This window comes from Papio anubis, chromosome 4, assembly GCF_008728515.1.
Source record: "Papio anubis isolate 15944 chromosome 4, Panubis1.0, whole genome shotgun sequence".
Lineage (NCBI taxonomy): Eukaryota > Metazoa > Chordata > Mammalia > Primates > Cercopithecidae > Papio > Papio anubis.
The window spans coordinates 36619535-36642972 of NC_044979.1; the positions used below are offsets into that span (position 1 = coordinate 36619535).

At 36.4% G+C, this 23438-nt stretch overlaps 1 protein-coding gene across 4 annotated transcripts in view; it reads right to left on the reverse strand.

Moving 5' to 3' along the window:
- Positions 1-421: 421 nt before the first annotated feature.
- The window catches only part of PTPRZ1 (protein tyrosine phosphatase receptor type Z1), a 193438-nt gene continuing 170421 nt past the window's right edge, over positions 422-23438 (reverse strand). For all 4 annotated transcript variants that reach the window (XM_031665222.1, XM_031665221.1, XM_031665219.1 and 1 more), the window contains 11 exons: positions 23020-23154; positions 21783-21946; positions 20020-20155; positions 18193-18339; positions 11002-11095; positions 10578-10651; positions 8473-8601; positions 7398-7544; positions 3565-3707; positions 2584-2719; positions 422-1376 (listed from right to left, as the gene is read on the reverse strand). In XM_031665222.1, the coding sequence (XP_031521082.1) occupies positions 1236-1376; positions 2584-2719; positions 3565-3707; positions 7398-7544; positions 8473-8601; positions 10578-10651; positions 11002-11095; positions 18193-18339; positions 20020-20155; positions 21783-21946; positions 23020-23154 (1446 nt within the window). In that variant the 3' untranslated portion in view covers positions 422-1235. The remainder of the gene's footprint in view (positions 1377-2583; positions 2720-3564; positions 3708-7397; positions 7545-8472; positions 8602-10577; positions 10652-11001; positions 11096-18192; positions 18340-20019; positions 20156-21782; positions 21947-23019; positions 23155-23438) is intronic.

The window sequence follows — 23438 nt, forward strand, 5'->3', positions numbered from 1 at the left end:
GCCCTCATGACCTAATCACCTCCCAAAGGTCCTGCTTCCTAATATTACCACCTTGAGGGTAAGGGGAGAAACTGTCGGGAGACATAAACATTCAGGTCATAGCACTCCCCAAGCCAAAAGAAATACATAATTGTTCTGTTCATTAAGTGGTTAAGTTCAAATAATTCAATAGTAAAAGTATGTGCAGTGTCTGCACATATTGCTATGTTTTCCTCACAAATGGAAAGTTTTGTGACTTCCCTGTGTACCTCAATGCACAGTTTGGGACCCACCACTCTAAACCCTGTCCCATCTTACTAGCTTTTTTTAAAAAAGTTTTTTATTTATTTTTTATTTTTTGGTGCCATCATCATAGGGGGACCCACGTCCACAATTTTCTGCCACACACGCTACAGCACAATGCTCCACAAGCAAACACAAATTAATGGCAATATTTATATTTATTTTTGCAATTCCTTAGATAAAAACCATTTGAACAATGTTTGGTAAGGTGTTATTCTCATAAAAACTTCTTTCAAAACAAAGGTATTTCTATTTTCCACAAAAGTTAAAATTACATGCTGAAACAAAGTTAATGACTTAGATAACACAATACACTGTCAGAAAACTGGTAGAGTAAGACCAGATCATGAACTACATCATTAAACTAAACAATTACACAGAACTAGAAAACTGACTCAGTAGTAAAATATAAAATCTACAATTATAAATATAAATTTGGTCCATAGAGACACTAGGGCAGTATTTACAATAAGTAACAGATTACTTCTACTTTAGGTGAATACTGCAGTTGTAAAATGTTGAATATCATAGGGAAGAGTGTTTTATTTACAGTCTACTGTATTAAAAGTTATATTTCTAGCAAACGTGATGATTGCTACAAATACAGCTAAAAATTTGACACTAAAAACAAACATTTTCTGTAGTTGGGAATTCCTAATCTCTATAAATTGAAATTTTCTGTTAAAGTCAATACAGAAAAAAATACCACGATTCCATTCTTAGAAATACTGTAAAATTCAATCATTTTAGTTCAAACATAATAAGTAAATTACAAGTCTTGCAAAAAGGCACACATTGTTAATGATATAAATTTGGCAGCAGAATCCTATGTCATGAAAGTTACTGTCAGGTGATGGGAAGTCAACAGATAACAGAACTAGACTGATTTTCCTGCCTAATTTTAGGAAGAGGAAAACAATGCTCAGATATGAGTTCCCCCGCCCCTTTCTGTGTTAAACTAAAGACTCTAAGCTCTCAGCTAGATTTCCATCAGGCAATGCTGCACCATTACTGTCCAGAGATGTGGACGGATTCTCTTCCTGCCTTGTGCTCACAAGGCTGAGGATCACTTTGTAGAGAAACTGATACTGCTCCTAGAGAACAGAAGATGGGAGGTTATAAACAGGATGCTCAGTGAAGGCATACATTTCTAAAAAGAAGAAATATTTTTAGACACACTTCAGCAGTGTTCACAAAAGGGCAATGTGTTAAGGGCACTGTTATACTCAGCAGATGTACACAACCTATACTGATGTCTCTTTCTGATTAAATTAATGTTGCAATTGGCAAACCATTCACTGACCTAGAAAATTAACCTACATACATTTGCCAATAAGTACTTAATTCTTATCCATGAAATCAGAAGGTGATGAGACAGGGTTCTGTTAACTTGTCGGGGAGACTGTTTGGTACTGGGCACCTGTAACTCACTCAGAAACGAGTTTCTTCTTCTTTCTCTACTTGTTAGAAAATCCACTGGGTCTGCCTCTTTATGGAAAGATCTCAGGAATGACTGTACTGTCAGCCCAGGGACCCATGTAGAATGCAATCCTTCACAATTTACACTGTTCACCAATAAGAAGAATTTCACATTCTATCAGCCCGACTGGTCCTACGCCCTGCTATAAGCAAAGTTAAGTACCTGCTCTGCTGTGGTCTCAGAGTAGTGGCACATGGAAGAATAAAACAGTTTTTCTCTTACAGATGCCATCTCAGGCAGTTTGGGGACAGGCAGCTACAGAGAACCTGAACCAGTGAGCAGCATCATAGCTGAGAACCATTAGGCCTACAGGTGAAGCAGTGCATAATTAAATGCATTCGCAAAATGTGCATCTCCAGAAAGCAGTTTCACCTAGTACAAGCTTGATACAACTCAGCGGCCCTGAATGAGACTTAATAGGGGCTCCTCTGCAGTGCATGTGCACGAAGATAACCTTGACCTCCTGCCAAATGGTCTGGGCTGGGGCTTTGAAGAAGGTCCCTTTATAAGGCCCTTAAACAGACCAAAGAGCTGAAGATGAGCCTATGACTTCTACATTCACCTAAGCTTATTTGCATTGTTAACTATTGTGCACAAAGGCAAACATGAGATTTAAAAGTTTTATCCATAAATTTTCTGAAGTATACATTTTAAATGTCTGTTGTTCTATGGATTGTGGACTTGTAATTCAGCTTGAAAACTACATACTAATGTTATCAGTTAATAAGATCTTTCTTGATACATGGTAAGATTTCAGCAGCCTCTAGGAAGTTAGTAGTACTCCATCAGTGAAAAATTTGGTTCACTGCCTTGTTACTTACAATGTCAGCGAAGACTCCTGGCCTCATCAGATTGATCATCTTGGCTACCTGGTAAACATCCACGGAATTTTCTTTTTCTAGTTGGTGCATAAGGGTTGTCAGAGCACAGAAAGTTCCTGCCGTCACTCCTCCGTGCCTTGTAAAAAAAGGAAAAGAACAAAGACTCCATTGAGATGCACCACTCACATTTAGAACTCTCAAAGCCTATAGCCTTGACAACTTTGCAGTGAAAACACTGAAAGTTTTAATGAATTGTCTCTCTTCGCTTTTTGCACAAAGAACTATGATTTAATCTGAGATACTGCCAAGTGTTCATGATATTAGTAGTGGCATACTTTACAGAAGTTTAATATTTGCTTATGGTTTATTATTTGTATACTATGAAAGGGGTTAGCAATAATAAAAAACAAACTGAGAGTATCATATAAAGACATATATAATACATATATGATGTATATTTATTATACATTATATATAATACATATATATGTATAAATAAATAAATATATAACAAACTGTATTTTATATATTTATAACATAAGTTCAGCATATGCATTTTTTATTTGTTTATAATGGAATCCTAGGAAGATTTACTGGATAAAGTTTCTTGTTCCTGAAAAATAAAAATCTTATCAATTTCACTTCTATGCCAGGAAATCAATGACTGAAAATGACTCTCTGGTTGGCTCCTGTAAAATTTCACTGCTAAAACACTGACTTAGTATACAAAGTGTTCTCAGCATCAAATGCAAGAGAAGATACTTGTGATCATGACCCCATTCTCTGTCTTCAACAGGGACTTTAAGTGAAGTAAAAAAAAAAAAAATGTTCTGTGTTAACTTTATTGATAAGATGCAGATAATCCACCATGGCTGAATCATCACAGTGGGTTCAAAGCATTAGGTTTGTCTGAAGACAACAGAAACATACATATGCCCAGAGAATGTGCAGGCGTGAAACAATGTTACATACGGAACTTACTCATCATGAACAATCATGGGCCCATCCCTATTGGCAGCTTCTTCTTTTATAACACTTATAAGTTCAAAAGTTTTACTAATGGGGCTATCTGGATTTGGCCATTTAGGACACTGAAAGTGCCTCACTTCAAGTACATAATCATCCTATAAGAAGAAAAAACAAAGTATTGTTAGTGACAGTTTACGAGGAGTGGAATCACTGAGGAAAATCAGGAATTACAGTAAGGTAATAAAACCCAATGGCAGGCATGAGTGAGCAGCCATAGTTGCAGCACATTCTTCACCACAGAAGGAAGAAACAGTTGTGATGCCACATATACCATGCATAGATTTACTCGGTAGAATCAAAAAATGTAATTTCTTTTTTTATTCTAAAAATAAACTCAGTGGGTGAAATATGCCAATGCTTACAAACCATGAAACTATGCACCAAAGATGTATTTGCACTGCTAACTTCAAATTTATTAAAAAAAAATCGCTGGTGTTAAAATTTGTTTTGAAAATAGCATACACTTTCTTCATATATTTCTTCAGGCTTAAGTAAAAGAAGGAGATTGTATGACACAGTGAAGGAAACGCTGACAAGGAGATAGAGATCTAGGTTCAACTCGGATCCCGATTCTGATTCTTACTTAAGTGACCAACAAGATTGTGACTTGATTAAATCCCTTAAACCTCTTACCCCCAGCTTCCAAAAGTGTACTTTAAAAAAATGATACATTTAAAAACAAGTAGCAGAAGCTAAATTTTACATAAAGGTGCAAAGGGCCAAAATAGCCAAGATACTACTAAAGAAGAAAAACAATAGAGGAAATTAACTTATCATATATCAAGAATTACTCTAAGGTATAAGAAGTAAAACACTGCCATTGTGGCTGAGGGATGAACAAAGTGACCAATGGAATAAAATAAATATCCTAGAACAAGCATGTGTGTGTGTGTGTATGATATATATATATTTATATATATAAAATATGAATGACTAAACTGATATTGCTAATTCATAAATAATGGTGGGACAATGGGTATCATCATATGGAAAATAATGAAACTGAACCCTTGTCTCACACAATATAATACAAAAAGTCAATTTCAGGTGGTACGTTTAGAAAACAATGTAGGAGAGCATCTTCATGATTTCAGGGTAAACGGTATGTTTTAAAGATACTAAATGATGGTTTCCTTTTAAAGGCCAGGAATAAAAAGATCAATAAATTCATGTAGATTAAACTTCAAAACTTTTCTTTCACCAAAAAAAAACAAAGAAAAAAAAAAGAATCACAAAGAAAGTAAAAAAGTCAAATCCCAAACTGGGAGAAAGAATTTGCAATATATGTAGCTGACAAAGGATTAGTATCCACAATATAAGAAGACCTCTGATAAATCAATAAGTGATAAATAATCTAACGGAAAAATGGGCAAAAATCATGAACAGACACAGTACAAAAGATAGAATCTGAATGGTCAATTAATTTAGATTAAAATATTATTTCTAAAACATTTTATGTAAAAATATTATTTATGTAAACAATTATGTAAAAATATAAAGTTATGTTGAAAACTTCATTTTCAACAAGAGAAATGCAAATTAAAACTAACAAGAGATGCTGTTTCATTCCCAACACAAGCACTGGTGAGGATGTAGCGATTCCAGATCACTCACACATTCCTGATGACAGGATACCTTGGTAGGATGACTTTGGAAAACAATTGACTTCACTTAGTAAAGTTACAGAAAGTTAAAGATGATCCAACACAATAACACAGCAGGGGAATTCCCAGGGTATCCCCAAGGGGAAATTTTGCATGTGACTAAAAATATTCATATAGCACTGTTTGTAATAGCAAAACCAAACCAAGACAAAACACAACAAACAAGTAATAATTTGCATGTAAAATTAAAAAAAAGAATATGTATTATCTGGAATACTAAGCAGCAGCAGTAAATGAATTTGAACTACACCCAAATACATGGATAAATCTCAGTGGGATAATACACATAATTTATATAAAGTTCACAGATATTTAAAAGTAAGCAGCATACGTGTGAAGGAAAACAAAGACAATAATTAAATGATAAAATAAGTCAAGAGAACAATAAACACTAATTCAGGAAGAGGCTACTTCTGAAGTGAGGAGAGGATGAAGGTGATAGGGAGCACATGAGACTTGATGGTCAAGGCCATGTTCTATTTCTTAAAGTCAATGGTGGGTAACAGTAATTTAACATAATTGTTAAACCTTACACATATAATATAAACACCTTAAATATATTCAATATTTAATAAATTCTTAAAAATAGTCCTCATAACAAATACATAAATAAAAGGCCCCTAGCTTTTGAAAGCTCAGTAGCGTAGACCTTCACTTGTCTACTAACCTCAAGTGTTGTGATATTTGGGTAAAGTGCTTAAAAATGTCTGAAGTTAATGAAACTGTCCACTTTAGTCTTTCCTTCTTTTCTGATCTTTGTTATAGAAATACATCTATATTGATCCCTGGGTTGGGCTACTGGATTATCAAGTTGTCCATAATAGCTGATTTACATAGATGAGACACACTGAATTGGGATCAATCAGGAATCTGTGTTATCTAGTTTATTTTCTGCACAATATTAGGAGAAAAACAGTGCTAATTTCCCAGTGCTGAGCAAGATATTAAACATGATCAGCGATCAGGATAATGGATGTGACAAGATAATAGGTATCTAATGATTATTACTCTTGTAATAGGCTTTCTTACTAACTAGGAATAATGAGAAGAAGGTATGAGAGATGGCAGATCTAAATGGATGCTATTAAAGTGATCAGGGAATAATCAGAGGTAAAAATTAGCATGGAATATTAAGAGCTCTCAGGCATCTTAGGGGCCTTCTAGTTCCTGCCCTTCATTTTACAAATAAAGACCTAAGTCTTTTTTGTTTTAATGAGATAGGATACTACTCCACTGCTATGCTGTTTACATTATTAGTTATTTGTATTATCAAGTTTATATGTATTGGTCACTTAAATATTCTAGAGAATAGAGAATCTTCTTGTATACCATATATGTACTAGTTTTCAGAACTAGAGAAAACTGAAACATTCAAATTATTTGGAACATGATTTAATCTTTGTCAGATTGAGAAGGTACTCTGAATCTCACATTCCTTAGACATCATTATTAGTATCTTTTAGTATTTTACTATAGCTCTACGTAAATAAATTATTGACAAAGAATTCAATAATAGATATTTGCATATAATTAAGACTTCAGAAAACAATGTATTATCTTGTAGATAACAGCAGCATCTTGTGTAACAGATAACCAAGACTTTAGTAAAATTTTCCTAGTTCATTGTACTTCATGTTTTCAAAGCACTTCATTTATCAACTTATTACATCACTATCACTCATCAACTTTCTACATTGGTAGAGAATAGTAAGTTTCAGTAGGCAGTATTTTTCCCATTAGGAGAGTTTAGGCAGGTAGTATTTTTCCCATTTTACTTACAAGGTAAGAGCTTACAGTAAAACATGAGAATTAAAATTAATACACTTATTCTTTTACTGTGTTTATTTTCCGCCTAAGTTCTGTCAACCACTGATCTGGAGTAAATGAGCTTTGATTTCCTGTGTGTGTAAAATTCAGGAATGATGCAGTGATGGCTAATTGTTCAATGATTCTATACCATTTTGAAAATGAAAGTGACAAGGTAATTTGATTATTTGTGTAATTGTCTCAATTGGGAAAAAATCAGAATCATGCTTTTCATTTCTAGGAAAGATCCCTAGATTAGAATATGTTTAACATGTGTTTAAGATAAAAACCATGTCATTTAACTTATATCCTTACCTGTGTAGCTTCTAAGATAAAGTCCTGAATTATAAGTTTTTCCTCATTAGTTAGACATTTGTGTTCTTCAGCCATAAGAGTGACCTTAAAGCTCTCACAATTTATAGGCTCATCTTTATTTGGCCAGTAAACAAATTCATCTTCTGCCTGGAAAATTGCAAATGAAAGAAGAGTCTATATTTTAATTAAATGCCCGATAAGTCAGATTGTGAAATAAAGTTAATTGGTTGGCAGAGAAATTTCAACTCCAATTTTTCTTTGAATCTGAATATTTACTCTTAAAATCTTCCTGGTGCCTTCAACTAGATTGATGTGCTGAATAAAATATCACACTTGGGAACCCAAACTATTGCTTTATTATTTTATGCTCTTAGCTTATCAACAACAATGATAAGCTTATTGCTTCTGTAATTGACAACTGAGTAGAGAAGATTCAAGTGATTTTAAGAGCTCAAAAATTTCCAGCCTCATGTGTAATGGTCACGCAATAATTTTATACACAAGAACTGAATATCAAAGCTAAGTAAACATGTAAAGCCTAAATGAAATATTTACTTTATTTTACTCTTTGAGTTCTCCAAACACATATAAAGTGGGGGATAGGATATCCCTGCTTTTCTAATACTAAAGAAGTCCTTCCTATACTAGGAACTCTCTTAATTCTAACTAGGTCTTTTTTTAAAGAAAAAATTAGATACCTCTTTAAACTCAGGGAATCTCTAAATATTCTAATACATTTTATTTTAAAAATGTAAATAGAAGCAAATAGGCTGATTTCTTTCATGGCTGTGATTCTAACTTTCTAAAGCCTAATTTTGTGACATTTCTTAAAATCACAAAACACATACATTTAAGTTAATTTAAATTTACTTTCATTTAAAACTTTTATTCATCACTTTGACCTAGGAGATTGTATAATGAAAGCAGCCCAACAGTAGAAGGGTGTACCTTCAATGACATTAGTTTATTAGTTGAAAACAAAATTGCTTTGCTTGTTTGTATGCTGGACTTTTCACTATTTGTAACCTGATATTCCCCTGTAAAGAAAGTCCCAGAAGTGGTCTAAGGGACTTACCATGTTTTGGCCATCAGGAATCATCACCACCAGCTGGGCATTATGGTCCCATATCATCCTCCAGAAATCCTTGATGGTATGGAGGAGAGGGTGCTGGGTAATGATGAATTCATTGCTCTGGTAATAGCCCTACAAAACCAAAGAGAAGACAAAAACAACACTGGTGTATGCCTTTAAACATTCAGACAAACATTTATACATCAATGGATCTTAAGTCAAAATAGTCTTTTGAATTGCAGATTGTGTCTATATGTAGTAATATGATTATTATAGCCAATGCTTACTGGGCACTTCCTATGCTAGGTGTGACACTACGTGTTTTTTGTTCTCTCAAGTCATTTGTTCCTCACAGCAGTACTGTGAGATAGGAACTATGATCCCCATTTTACAGATGATTAAACTGAGGCTTTAGAAGTTAAGCATTGTGCCCGTTTGCCTTAAGAAGTCAGACGTAGTATTCAGGGTTACCTATCATCTTGGAGTGAATGTTGATGATTTTTATCTTTCCTTGGCATTCCTTTTAAATATAAGTTGGACTTTGTTATGCCAGAAGCAGGGTTCAGTCGCCCTTGATACAGTTTCCAGTTCTACATTGTCCCATCCACCAGTTCCTTAAAGTGATCGATTCAGGTATCTAACTTACAAAATTGCTCTATAGTGACCATTTCACTATGGAACAGCCTGCTTGGCTGGCCTTGCTGACCCTCACACCTACCTGGACTTTGCAGATACGCCACAGTAAATACCTTTCAGTCACTACGTGACCTCCTGGGACTTGTGCCTGCTTGCTTTAAACCCATCAAGTAAAACTCCCCATGGAAAACCTGCTTGGACAATGCCCTGGACCCAATAAAGGCATTGGTCCCTGGGTCCTTTTCTCTCTTTCCCTGCTTGCTCTGCCTAAGCTCTATGCATGTGGCCTCCAGTGCCATGAACTCCTCAGGGTCCATAAATACTAAAAACTCTGAAATTTCACACTGTGTTTCTGTCATTGAAGACTTCAGGTGAGACTGCTCAGTGGAACCCATGCAGGTGAATCCCATATTGGTGCTCTTTCGTCTGGGCCTCTGGTGGTCACTGAGGATACTAGCTATCAGCTAAGCTGATAGGGAAACTTGAACAGTTTCATTAAAAACAAACCTCTAGCTGTACACCTGGCAAACTGCTTTGTGGATACTGTCTCTTACTCCACAGAGTGGAAAATCTACAGGAGAGTTTACATTTCCCACTTTGGTGTTCAGATACCTTGGTTGCCGCTACAAGGGAGGAACCAGGGAGACACCATGCATATTTTGCTACAGATACCGAGAAGCTAGAGCTATTGGATTAATTGTGATATTTATATTGTTACTAAAGTCCTGGCTCTTCTAGCCCCTTCTGCTTTCAGATCCCATTCCTAGCAACCAGTGGCTCATTTGAAATGTGAATGTATTTAGATGCCACTACCACACATCCCTGTGTTTCCTGCATAGATATTCCTTAATATTTTCTTTGCTGGATAAATAGAACAGAGGTTTTGGAATAAGAATTAGGAGGTTTTCATCAGAAGCCAAGCTCCGCGATTCACTGACCTTAAATATTAGTGAAGGTCACACAACAGCTACTAAAACACTCATCCCTAACACAGAAGATGTAAATGCAGAAGAAAAGCATTGTATCTTTAGAAATCCAGGTCCCAAAATGAGCCCAGTTTGCAGGGTAAGAATCATGCTGCAAACCTGGAGTAGTGATGCCAGTGAGGTTGGGCTTTGCTGAAGCCAGTGAATCCTGGGTTTGCTCAGGGGTTCTACCTCAGTGAAGGAAATAAAGCCTTTTAGACAAGCAGGTATAAGTTTTATATCTACTCATCAGCCCTGAATGGTGAGTTTGTGTTCCTGCATCTACTTATTGGTCTTGCTTGAGGTTTCTGCAGTCCCAGCACACATGAAAGCATGCTGTTATTTCAATTGTTGCTGTGGACTGTGGGCTTGCAGTCTACAGATTTAACTTATATTTACCACTCATGTTGCCCATGCCTGTAGTCTTTGCTTCTGGCAGCCCATTCTGGTTTTGATCCCTGTAACACAAGCTGGCAGACAGTCTCCTCAGTGACTTCTCTGACTTACCATGATATAGGAGGCATTGATGTAGTCTGTGCTTTCTCCACTCAGGGATGAAATGCCAACTCTTGATCTTTCCACTGGAACACAGAACATTCATTGTAAAACAAAAACAAAAACAAAACGAAACAACAAAATAACCCATGCTCACAGCACTGTACCATCTTTCCCCCATGCCAGATGTAAAATATAGCTGCATTTTTCAAGTTGAAGTGTCTCTGATCTGTAAGCTAATTTTTCTAGACATTTTGCATTTTTAGATAAGACTTCAAGGGGTTTATGAGTCCTTCGGAACAGTTACATATTGGACAAAACAAGAAATATCTGCACGTGCTCCATTTGCTCCAAAGGTATACAAATATTGCCAAATTTCCTATAATGCTTTTATTATTTGAAAAAAGTTGTTTTTTCAAGGTTCAACACAACTTACCAGGGATGATAGAAGAAGTTCGATTCTTTTCCCTGTTGCATTGCTTTAGGGCTGTAGAATAGTCACTCTGCTGTATATTTGACTGACTCAGGAGCTGGGCAAGAGAGTAAAAAAATATGAAGGTTATTTCATTTAAGTCCTCGAAATACTCACACACACACACACACACACACACACACACACACACAAACACACACACCAATCAACATAAGATACTGACTAAAAATATTTGTGAAATATTTTCCAATAATTCCTTGAATTAAACCTTGTTTTAGTGAACTTCCTGGAGCTTCTATGTTTTACACCAGGGGAGTTAGAAGCAGCAAAGAAATCTCAAGTAATTCTTTTAGCATTGAGAGAATCTTCCTCACGGCTTCCACTATAGATGTGCAACCTCCATTTCCTCTATTTAAATCTGACGCAGATGTTTGGAGGTAAATTACATCATGTGTGTGTATATACATATATATGTATATAATTCAATTTTATTTATTCCTTCTAACTGTTACTACTCCATTACATGAATAATCTACATTCTGTTTATCTACTCAACTAGTGAATGGGTATTTGCAGTGTTTTGCAATTGTATAGCTTTATAGCTATGAGCATCTCCTGCATGTTTCTTAATGTGCACACGTGTGACGGTTTCCATAGAGCATTAGGAGTATTCAGTGTTTAATTTTTGACAGTCGGATAAATGAAAAATAATATATCATGGTTTTGATTTGCATTGTCTTAATTTCTGTGAAATTGTGAATTTTGGTGTTCATTAGTCATTAAGATATCTTCTTTGATGATTGACTTTTCATATTTTTTCTTTGTTGCCATTTATTAATTTGTAGGGGGTTCTCGCTGTCTTGAATGTAAATCTACAGTGTGTAAAAAGTTGGAATCGTCTTCAGTTTATTTAGTAACAGAGATTTACAGCCAATTTATTTTTCTTCAATAGCTTTCTGCAAATTATTGTTTTACTTAAGAAGTCCTTCTCTATCCTGAAGTTATTAAAAAATACTTTCCAATGTATGCCCTGCCCTGCCTTCCCCTCCCCTCCCCTCCCCTCCCCGCCCCTCCCCTCCCCTCCCCTCCTCTTCTTTTTTGAGACAGGTCTCCACTCTGTCGCCCAGGCTGGAGTGCATATAGCTTCGAACTCCCGTGCTCATGAGTTCCTCCTGCCTCAGCCTCCCATGTGGCTGGCACTACAGGCGTGCACCACCACACCTGGCTAATTTTGGTATTTTTTGTAGAGATGGGGTTTCACCATATTACCCAGGCTGGTATCGAACTCCTGGGCTCCAGCAATCCGCCTGCCTTGGCCTCCCAAACTATTGGGATTATAGGTGTGAGCTACTGTGCCCAACCCAATATTTTCTTTTCTAAAATGATCTTACAATAGTTATAAAGGTTTGCCTTCACCTTTAGGTAGTTAATCCACCTTGAATACATTTTGATGTTTGAGGAGTGGTAGAGATATAATGTTACTTTTGACATGAAAATTTTCCCAATGTTATTTATAGATTAGTCTGCTGTTTCTTCACTGATATGTAATGTTATCTCTACCACATAATAGATTTCCTCAAATGCATCATTCCTCTGCTAGATTCCTCCATTTTCCAATACTATTATATCACATCATAAGTCTTCCATATACAGTACAACAGAATTCTTGTATTATTATTTCCTTTTCAGTATGGATGAGATATTTTGGCTCTTTAATTTTCCATGCTAAATTAAAATCTGTTCTACATTTTCCATGAAAAATCCCGCCGTAAATTCGATTGATACTGCATTGACTTCTATAGTCAATGTAAGGAGAAGCACTATCTTAATATTTCCATGTATCAACATTATATTTTATTTGGGCCTAATTTTATGCTCTTCAATTTACTTTTATAAATTTATATATTTACTGCACATTTTGTTAAGTGTCTTTTTTGAGATGATGAAGTTTTTGCTACTGTTTTGTTATTGTTGTTAATGATTGGGTTTTTTCTTGTTCTAATACATTTTCTAATCACTCAAAGCTAACAAATAACAATCTATTGATTTTTATGTATGTTTGTTAAACTCTAATTAAAGATAATTATTTTCTCTTTTGTTTCTCTCGATATTCTTTGCAGGTGGTTATATTATCTATCTGCAAATCCTTTTCTACCATTATACATCTTTCTAGTTTAATCCAATTTCCAGGATGATGTTGAATAGTAGTGCCAATAATTGACCTTCCTTATCTTTTCTTGAATCTATTATGAGCATTTCCAATTTTAATTTTTATGTATGATGTTTATTGTAGTTTTATGATAGACACTTTCTAGAAGGCTAAGAAAGCTTTCTTCTATTTCTGGTTTACTAAGAGTTTTTTTTTTTTTTTTTTTTTTAACTGAACAATGTAGAATTTGACTACTTTTCCTGTATTAATTGACAGGGTCATGTTGTTTCTGTATGTAAATATATTAATATTTTTCAGTGTTAAACCATCTTTCATTTTTGGAATAAACTCTATAAACTCTACTTGCTCATGATATTAAAGAAATACATTGCTGGATTTGAGTTGCTGATATTTTAAATAAGATTATTGATACCAGTCTATAAGTGTCTTATTCTGCCTTTGTTCAGTTTTGGTGTCAAAGTTATATTTGTCCAATAAAATAGCTGGGTTAGTTTTTCACCTGGATTTTTTATGCTAACATTTGGAATTTTATGTTCCTTAAAAATTGGCAAAATGTGACATCAAATTCTTTTGGGCCTGGTTATATTTTGAAGGTGGGATTTTAGGTGGCTCATCTGATTTCCTCAATGGCTATTGGCCTAGTTAAATTTTCTATATATTTTTAGAGTATTTTTATTATATTTTTCCTTTAGAATTTTTTCTATTTTTCATTTCTTTGGGTACATAAAAGGTGTAATATTTATGGAAAACATGAGCTATCTGATACAGGCATACAATGCATTATTATCACAGGAGGGAAAATGGGGCATCCATCACCTCAAGCATTTAACCTTTGTGTTACAAACAATTCAATGAATGCTTTTAGTTATTTAAGAATATACAATAAATTAATCATTTCATATAGGTTTTCAAATGTATTGTCACAAATATGTTCATATTATGATTTTGTGTTTAAAAATGTTTCTAAATTATATCTCTCTTTTTTATCTCAATATTATTTACTCACATTCTTTCCTCCCTTTGTCAATCTGGACACAGGTTCATCTATTTTAATCGTCTTTTGACAGAACCTGCATTAGGTTTTGTTAAAGCTTTATTTAATCATTTAAATTTTCTATTTAATTTTTAAAACTTTCAAAATGTTATGTAGTGCTTCTTTTGACCTTTAGTTCTAAAGATTTTATAATTTCCTCTTAAATATGTATATTATTTAAAAGGGTATTTTTAATGCCCAAATATCAAATTTTTTAGGGAAACTTTTCATTGTCAATTTCCAATTTTTACTGTATTACATTCTGAGAAAATGACTGGTATGATATAGATTCCTTGAAATTATCTCCCTTTTCCCTTTGCATCTATTAACAGTTTTATTTTAGAATATGTGTGCAATGGGCCAGGCGCAATGGCTCATGGTTGTAATTCCAGCACTTTGTGAGGCCACAGCAGGCAGATCGCTTGAGCTCAGGAGATGGAGACCACCTGGGCAACCTGGCAAAACTCCATCTCTACAAAAAATATTTTAAAAATTAGCCAGGCATGGTTGTACGCTTGCTATAGTCCTAGCCACTCAGGAGGCTGAGGTAGGAGGATCACTTAAGCTAGGGAGAGGAAGGTTGCAGTGAGAGATTGTGCCTCTGCACTCCAGCCTGGGTGACAGAGTGAGAACCTGTCTCAATTAAAAAAGGAATATATGTACAACACCCACCACATACACACGTACACACACTCACCTTCTCTTCACAGAAAATAGAAACCACAGAGTACTTTCTCAGCCTCCAGCCTTAGAGCCTATACGTGTACTACTGTAAACATTTACGTTTTACTGTTTTTGAACACTAATCCCTTTAACTGTGTCTTGAATCCTGCCTCTTTGTACCACTCAGGGTCTCTGCACACTCCAATTATCTCCCTTCCCATTAGTTTTTAAAGAAGCTCCCATGTCTCATATTAAAACATAAGCAAAGAAAGCCCAGACAAATACCCCCCAAATCTTACTTTCTAACTCCAAGTTTTCTTATAGTCATCTTAAACATTCTGTCCAGAGTAAACTTTTTTTTTTTTTTTTGGAGACAGAGTCTCGCTCTGTCGCCCAAAGTGGAGTGCAGTGGCCGGATCTCAGCTCGCTGCAAGCTCCGCCTCCCAGGTTCACGCCGTTCTCCTGCCTCAGCCTCCGGAGTAGCTGGGATTACAGGCGCCCGCCACCTCGCCCGGCTAGTTTCTTGTATTTTTTAGTAGAGACGGGGTTTCACTGGGTTAGCCAGGATGGTCTCGATCTCCTGACCTTGTGATCCGCCCATCTCGGCCTCCCAAAGTGCTGGGATTACAGGCTTGAGCAGAGTAAACATTTTTAAGAGCTATATAATTGTCATTAATTCCTCAAATCCATTTATTCCTTAACTCCCTGTAATCTGGCATCAATGCTATACTTTCCAAATGGCTCTTAGGCAAAGGTCATCAATGACTTATTTCTAAATCCAATGGCGTCCTCCATTCCCAACAGACTTGATTTGTCATTAGCACTTGCCATCTCTGTTCACTTCCTCTTTCAAGAAACATTATTTACTTTGGATCCTAGTATACCCCGCTGTCCCAAATTTTCTCCCACCTTCTGATGCCACTTTTCCCCCTTTATTTGTGGGCTGGCCATTCGTTGGTTAATTAAAATCTTTTCTTAAGTAATCCTTTCTAACCTTTCTTAGACATTTCATTTTTAATTGGTTATCTTATCCAATTCCAAGTCTTCAAAGAACCATGTCTAAGCTGATTACTCCCAAATCCATTTCTTCAGGCCAGACCTCTCTTATGCTTCAGACTCAGTATCCAACTGCCAAGTATAAATGTTTATTGGGACATCTCCCAAGAACCTAAAAATAAGGTAGATTTAGAAATATCTCACCGTCTTCTCCCTCACTACACCCCTCAAGCATGTACCACCTCCTCTTCCTGGTGAATGACATCACACTTTCCCAGTGCCCAAGCAGAATCTGAGTAGTTATGCTTGTGTCTTTTCTCTCCTCTCTCTCTGCAATGTCCAGTGAATCACCAAATCCTGTGTTCAACTCTTAAATATATCTTACGCAATTCTCCCCTGGTAAGTTGCATCCTTATCTGTACTCCTACAGCATCCTGTTTTACTTCTATAATGGCATTTTTCAAACTATTGTGTTTATCTGTTTCTTTCTTTCTTTTTTTTATTAGAGACAGGGGTCTCACTCTATCTCCCAGACAGGAGTGCAGTGGCACAATCATAGCTCACTGTAATCTTGAACTTCTGAGCTCAAGCAATCCTCTCACCTCAGCCTCCCGAGTAGCTAGGACTACAGGCTCATGCCACCCACCCAGCTAATTTTTTTAGAGACAGGGTCTTGCTCTGTTGCCCAAGCTGGTCTCAAATTCTTGACCATGGTCTCCCAAAACAGAGGAATAACAGGTGTTAGCCACTGCACCTGGCCTGTTTGTGTTTTCTTACCTGTATTTTCTATTAGATTGTAGGCACCATAAGACTAGGAGCTGGGTGTGCTTTATTTATTTATTTTATAAATTCATGTTTGCATCCTAATAACACAAAAGCCTGACATCTGGTAGGTGTCTAATAAGTAGTTGTTGAATAAACAGATATTCAATTTATTTCAAGGAAATTTTCTACGGATAAACTTGAATAGATATCTTTTTTTATGGGATAGTGCATACACATACACACAAATACATTTCCCTATTTATGATGCTAACAGGAAAGAGAGTAAAATATCTCTCTTTTCAATTGAATTCTGACCTTATAGTTAATATTTTCATTTTGATCCTGGATTATTTAGCTTACCATATCATTTTTTTTAATGCAACTACACAGGAGCAAATCATATTTAAATGAGAGTTTTGTTAAAATGGGTAATTGTGTGTGTGTGTGTGTGTGTGTGTAATTTATTTAGGGAAAAGATATCTTTACAACTTAATTACATTTTAACATTTCTTTATTATTTGAAACCCAACTGCATACTCTTTCCCCCACTAAGGCATTCCTTTATGACTGAGCTAAGCTTGGCTGAGTAAAATATGTATGACTTTCTGACAACAGGTTCTAAGCTCAGTACTGACCCCAATCTTTCTCTTACACCTCCAAAGGCACACCATGCAGTAATTTAAAAGGCAAACGGTCCAAAGGAATTCATGGTGGCTAACAACCTATGCTATAGACTGGGGAGCAAAGCAGGAGAATAAGTGAAATCTCAACATTTGTTAACCCTCCTGGGTTTTCCTAAGGTCTTCCGAATTCTTTCTAGATATTCATTCTTCAAAACTTGGCCCTATTTCTCCAGGAACTCTGAGAAGTAAGCGGATAGCACAGGAACAATGTGGAGTGAAATAATATAGCCCCCATTCCTGTGGAAAGCTACGATTCTGCAAATGCTTTGGTCTCAGCTGGCAGGTCCGGTAACACCTGCTTTCTGAATTCTTTGCCTACTGATTTCTGAAAGTCAGAAGGCTGGTATTGTGGGAAGTACAATATGGACAAAACATGCTCTTGTCTCTGGCTTCTGGCCTTGAGACAGGGTGAGGGGGAGAAACTGGGGTTGAAGAAGCTATTATTCCAGTGTGGACTACTCTGGTCCAGGGGTTTCAAGTGAGACACAGTTTTTTCCAAAGAGTATCAGGAACAGCCTGAGCCACAGCACTCATGTTTAAGTGGTCTGCTTTTTTTCAAAGTAAAAAGAGCACTTATATAGTCTGTTTTACAAGTTCTTTCTGTTCATTCTGTTATGCTCTATGCCCCTCTTTTCTTGACCAAGTTTGCATTTATAAAAGTTAGTTTAAAGTTTCTGAGAACTTTTCCTCTTGCTACTCAGAATTATATTTCTCCTTGAAATTTACCATGTGGCACTGTAGCCCACAGTAAGGAACAACGATGGCTCAAATACAAAGCCATTGTACCCACACTGCCCACTCAACATGACCCTGTCAACTCAATGAGAAGATGCAGGGACATTCAGTTCTGTAGTGACATCCAAGAGGCTTCCAAGAGGACTCACCTGGAATTGTTTCTCTAGCTTTGTTTTGCCTGTTGGTCCAGGAATGAGGAGTGCATTAACATAGGCATGAATATGACTGTCCAGCACCTCAGTTTCTTTACTAAGTATGGCCTCAACCAGTGTATCATGAATGAAGACATATTGCTCCTGGCAAAGAAATGACAATAAGAAACATTACTTCAAGTTTTCCTCATATGTATCTACCTACAAACATAGTACCTTCCATTGACAGACAAGGAGAGTTTTAGAGAATGGGGGAAGATCCACAAAAAAGATTGCTTACTAAACCTGAAAAGAAGTCAGACAGAGGAAAGGAAGTGGTCACAGAAGAAAGAACCTCTTCTCATTCCTTACCTCTGCATTTATTCTGCATTGTTGGCAATACACAATAGGGTAGGAGGCAGGAAGAGTTGGCAAGGCAAAGCAATGTCCTCTCTGCCTATCCTTCAAACTTGACACCTCTACACTTTGTGAGAGGGCTCTCCTGACTTCTATACTTCTGGTGGGCCTACCCCTTCTGGCAATGCCAACTCTCCTTTTCACTTGTCATATATAACTTAACTCAATTTTATATAAAGTTGTTAATAGTTCTCTGATATTTCATATACGGAACTCTTCCTTGGTTTTGTATCACCAGAATGTCATTTTTTAACTTTTATTTTAAGTAAAGGGGTACATGTGCAGGTTTGTTAGACAGGTCAACTTGTGTCATAGGGTTTGTTGTACAGATTATTTCATCACCCAGGTATTAAGGCTCGTACCCATTAGTCCATTAGTTATTTTTCCTGATCCTCTCCCTCCTCCCACCCTCCAACCTCTGAAAGGCCCCAGTGTATGTTGTTCTCTATGTCTCCATGTGTTCTCATCATTTAGCTCCCACTTATAAGTGAGAACATGTGGTATTTGGTTTTCTGTTCCTGTTTAAGTTTGCTCAGGATAATTGATGGAAGGAAGGTTGGTGTGGTTTCGTTTTGAAGCCCACTCAGCCATGTGTTTTTGATTGCTTTCAAGCTGCCATTCATAGGTTTCCATTTAAGTTCATTTTTATTTAGAAATAGTGAAGATAAAATGCAGATTTGCTGACATTGTTCTGTCACTTATGGGTAAACTATATGGGCTTAAAATGGATATAATTTAAGCATAATTTATATATTTTTTTAAAAAAGAATCCATTCATCCACTATGTGTATGAAGAACTTGAGATTTTTGCTAGCAAGGGTGTGTGTGAACCACTCTACTTAGACTTCTGCTGTATCTTCTCTGTGACCAGTGTCATTTTAAAGGGTATTCCCTATTTGGGGTCACAAAATAGACAAAATTTACCTGGCTCATTCATGACATAGCTGCAGTTACTGGTGTTATGGGTTGAATGGTGTCCCCCTGCAAAGATATATTAATGTTCTAGCCCCCTGATAATTCAGAATGTGATTTTATTTGTAGAAAAGTTTGTTACAGATGTAATTAGTGAAGATGAGATCAACTGGAGGAGGAGGATAACTGGTACGCTTATAAGAGGAGGAAAATTTGGTTACAGAAACAGACACGGAGGGAGACAGCCAAGTGAAGACTGAGAGTGGAGTTGTGCTGCCACAAGCCAAACAATGCATGGGGCTACCAGGAGCTGAAAGAGGCAAGGAAGAATCTTCTCGAGGCTTCTGGATGGGCATGGGCCTGCAGACATCAGAACTATGAGACAATAAACTTCTGTTGTTCTAACTCACCCCGTGTGTATTACTTTGTTTTGCAGTCCTGGGAGATGAATACACCTACATTTTAGTGACGTTTCCATACCTTAGATGAATAAAGTTATCCTTTTAAAAATCATACCTCAGTTTGTACCAAATAATTTCTTTGTGAACGGATGTGTTTTAAGAAGCCAAATATGTTGACAGTTCCTTCGTGTTGAATCTGCTGCAACATACTGTCTAGCACGATATACGTGCCTGTTCTTCCAACTCCAGCACTGAAGAGAAGACAAGGAAATAAATATTTCAATGTTAAGCATAAAATAAATTTGAAAAATAGATCACTACTGGTTGTCATGTTGATTAACTTCCTTCTTCAAGCAAGTGAACCACACAATAAATTTAGCAATTCAATACTGTAAACAGTTTAGTAGTTAAGCATAATGCTTTAAACAACAAATTTAAAAGTGCCCTTTCTAATGTTTTGTCATGTGTCTAATTGCAAAACAACTTCACTATTTCTGTTGGAGATTTTAAAATTTTCAAAAAAAGATATTTATTATTCATTGTATATTGTACGATGAAAATATTATGTATCAGAGTGTGGCAAACAGACATTTAATCTGACAAAATGAAAGCTTCAGCTTCACCAAATTCTGAAAAGAGAAGGTCCCTAGGTCTACGTTTCCAGGTAGACACGTTTGTAAAGGTTTCCGCGTTAATGGGAAAAAGAATTTGATAAAGCTTTCTGCTGAAAATATCATTTCAGTGAGATTGTGAGGAATAAAGCATGACTTCAGTTATTTCTAAAGGGCCATTATCTATCGACTTCTTCAAAGCCTCTAGCAGAGGGACAGAATTCACAGACAGGGATTCTTTTCAAATGTTCCGACAAGTAGGAAGTGCTAGAGTGGAAAATTAGCACCTGCTCTGCACAATAGCCTGGTCCTTCTCCATTTGCTAGGAAACAATCCCTGACCTTCAACACTATTTTTCTTGCATCTTCCTGTTTTCCTCAGTTTATAATCAGGCTAACAGATTAAAAAACCTCAAGATGGGTCTCTCAAATTTAACTCCTGAGACGGTAATTAGAATGTGTTAGGTAAGCTATATGTCAAAGGCAAACACTTGCTTCTGTAAAAGCATGCTGCTTTGATAACAATACTTCACATAGAAACAAATTTGACTTTTGTGATCACAAGGCTTGGCACACAGTCAGCACTCAATAAATATTAACTGCTATTATTATTTTAACTAAAAACATTAAATAAGGATGTTTAACATATTTTTCCTCTTTCATTGAAACATCATTATTTCCATTTATCAATCTGGTCTTGGAAATTAAAAAAATCTTGGCAACAATGAATTGACAATACATTCAATATAATGCATTAGAACCCAAGAAAATGAAAAAGGAATTCTGGTCCCAGAGTGTTTAAAAACAACTTAAATATATTTTGTCAAATTTCTCACAATTTGTGTGCTTTGGCTTCTGTGATGCAAGCCTGGCATAATAACTCTTAAAAAGGCTTTTAACTCCTAGGGACAGGGGCTGTAGCTCAAGCATTTTTATCCCATGCTGTTATATGTTGAGGTAAATACTGGTTTAACAACAAAAACATTGTTCCACCTGCCTCAAATAGTTAATAAGCTGAAATCCAGTTGAACAATTAAATAAAATAATCAACATCAAAAAATATGTGGTGCTTAGAAATATTCAGCCATCCAACTCTGAGTCTGGCATGTTCATTTCCTACTGATCAATACTTATGAAAATGAACATATAATTTCATCACCCTCACTTCAAGAAATCATTCCCATTTTGGCAAAAGCTTTGTTCCACTGATATCTTTTCTGCAAGTATAAGCAGTTCTATGGGTTTAGAAGTACATCTCTGAGACTCACCTGCAGTGGACGACAACAGGCCCCACTGCATGGCGCTTGGCATAGGCTGCCTTTCTCACAAAGGTCAGCACCGGCAGGGAGTACTCTGGTACTCCCATGTCAGGCCACTGCGTGTAGTGATACTGTGTGACTACACGTCCACTGGGTCTTCCTTTCTGGGAGCCCTGGAAAAGTTCAGACAGTTAATAACAGTCAAACACACACACACACACACACACACACACACACACACACACACACGGTTCTTAAACAGCAAGTCAGGAGTTATAGCTTGATTTGATGTTGAGGGTCCATAATGAACGAAAAAAAGTAGAGTGTCAATTGTGATCATTAATTTTGTGTCCACTTGGCTATACTATAGTGGCCCATTGTTTGGTCAACACTAGTCACAGAAAATGTTGCTGGAAAGGTATTTTTTTTAGATGTGATTAACATGTAAGTCAGTAGACTTTGAGTAAAGCAAATCATAGTCCAGAATGTGGGTGAGCTCCATTCAACCACGTGAAGGCTGTAAAAACAAAGACGGACAGGTTACCTGAAGAAGAAAGAATTCTTCTCCACAGTGCAACGTAAAGATCCTGCCAGCATTTCCAGGCTGCCAGCCTGTCCTACAAATTTAAGATTTGCTAATCCCCATGATCGTGTGAGTCAATCCTTAAAATTATAAATCTCTCTATCTCTCTATTCTGTTGGTTCTGTTTCTTTGAAGAACCTGAGTACACATTATTCTTCGTGTTTTCTTTCTTTTTCTTGTTTCACTCTCCACTCTTTTTAGTTGAATGTTGGGATCATGTCAGGGTCATCCTACGCAGTTGCCACACAAGATAGGAATTTCTGTTCATGCATCACATTCACTGTAAACATCAGCAACAAAACCAGTCTGGCTCCAAAGCCACAGCGGGCATTTAGAGACTTGAAAGAAACCTTTAGGACTGACAGCAGCTGTGATAAGAATTTTTTTTATTTTTTTAATTTTTTTATTTTTATTTTACAGAGTCTCACTCTGTTGTCCAGGCTGGAGTGCAGTGGCACGATCTCAGCTCTCTGCAATCGTGATTCTTGTGCCTCAGCCTCCCGAGTGCGCACCACCACACTCGGCAAATTTTTGGCCTGTTATAAGAATGTTTAATGCCTTTAGTTATATACGTTTTACCCTTTCTTGGTTCTATCACTCGTTCACTTAAAAAATGACCAAATGCATTGTTCACTTCATTATGTCCTTCATTTGTTGATTCACCTTTTTTATTTTTGTGTTTCTTAGAGAAAAATTCCTCACAGTATAATAGGCAAGCACTTGCACACTCTTCTGAGTGACCAGAAAGTTCCCGTACTCCTCACTCCCATCGGCAGGCCAGTACTGATCACATTTTCTCTGCAAAAGAAAACGTAGATGTTACTTCTGTATTTCAAATGCTCCATGTAAAAGTCATTCCCTGAAATCAGTAAAGTTCTGAGATAGTGACAGGAAAGGACTCCTTCACTCTTCTAAATGTTTTATTTTTTATTTTTTTACAAGCAATTGAAATTAGTTGTGGAGCAGCCTAGGGATAGAATCTGAGAGTTGAACGAGACCGAGATGAGGTAGCCTAAATTTTCCCCTTTCAGATGAGGCAAGTGAGTCAGAAGATTCGGGTTACAGAGCCGAGACTAAAATCC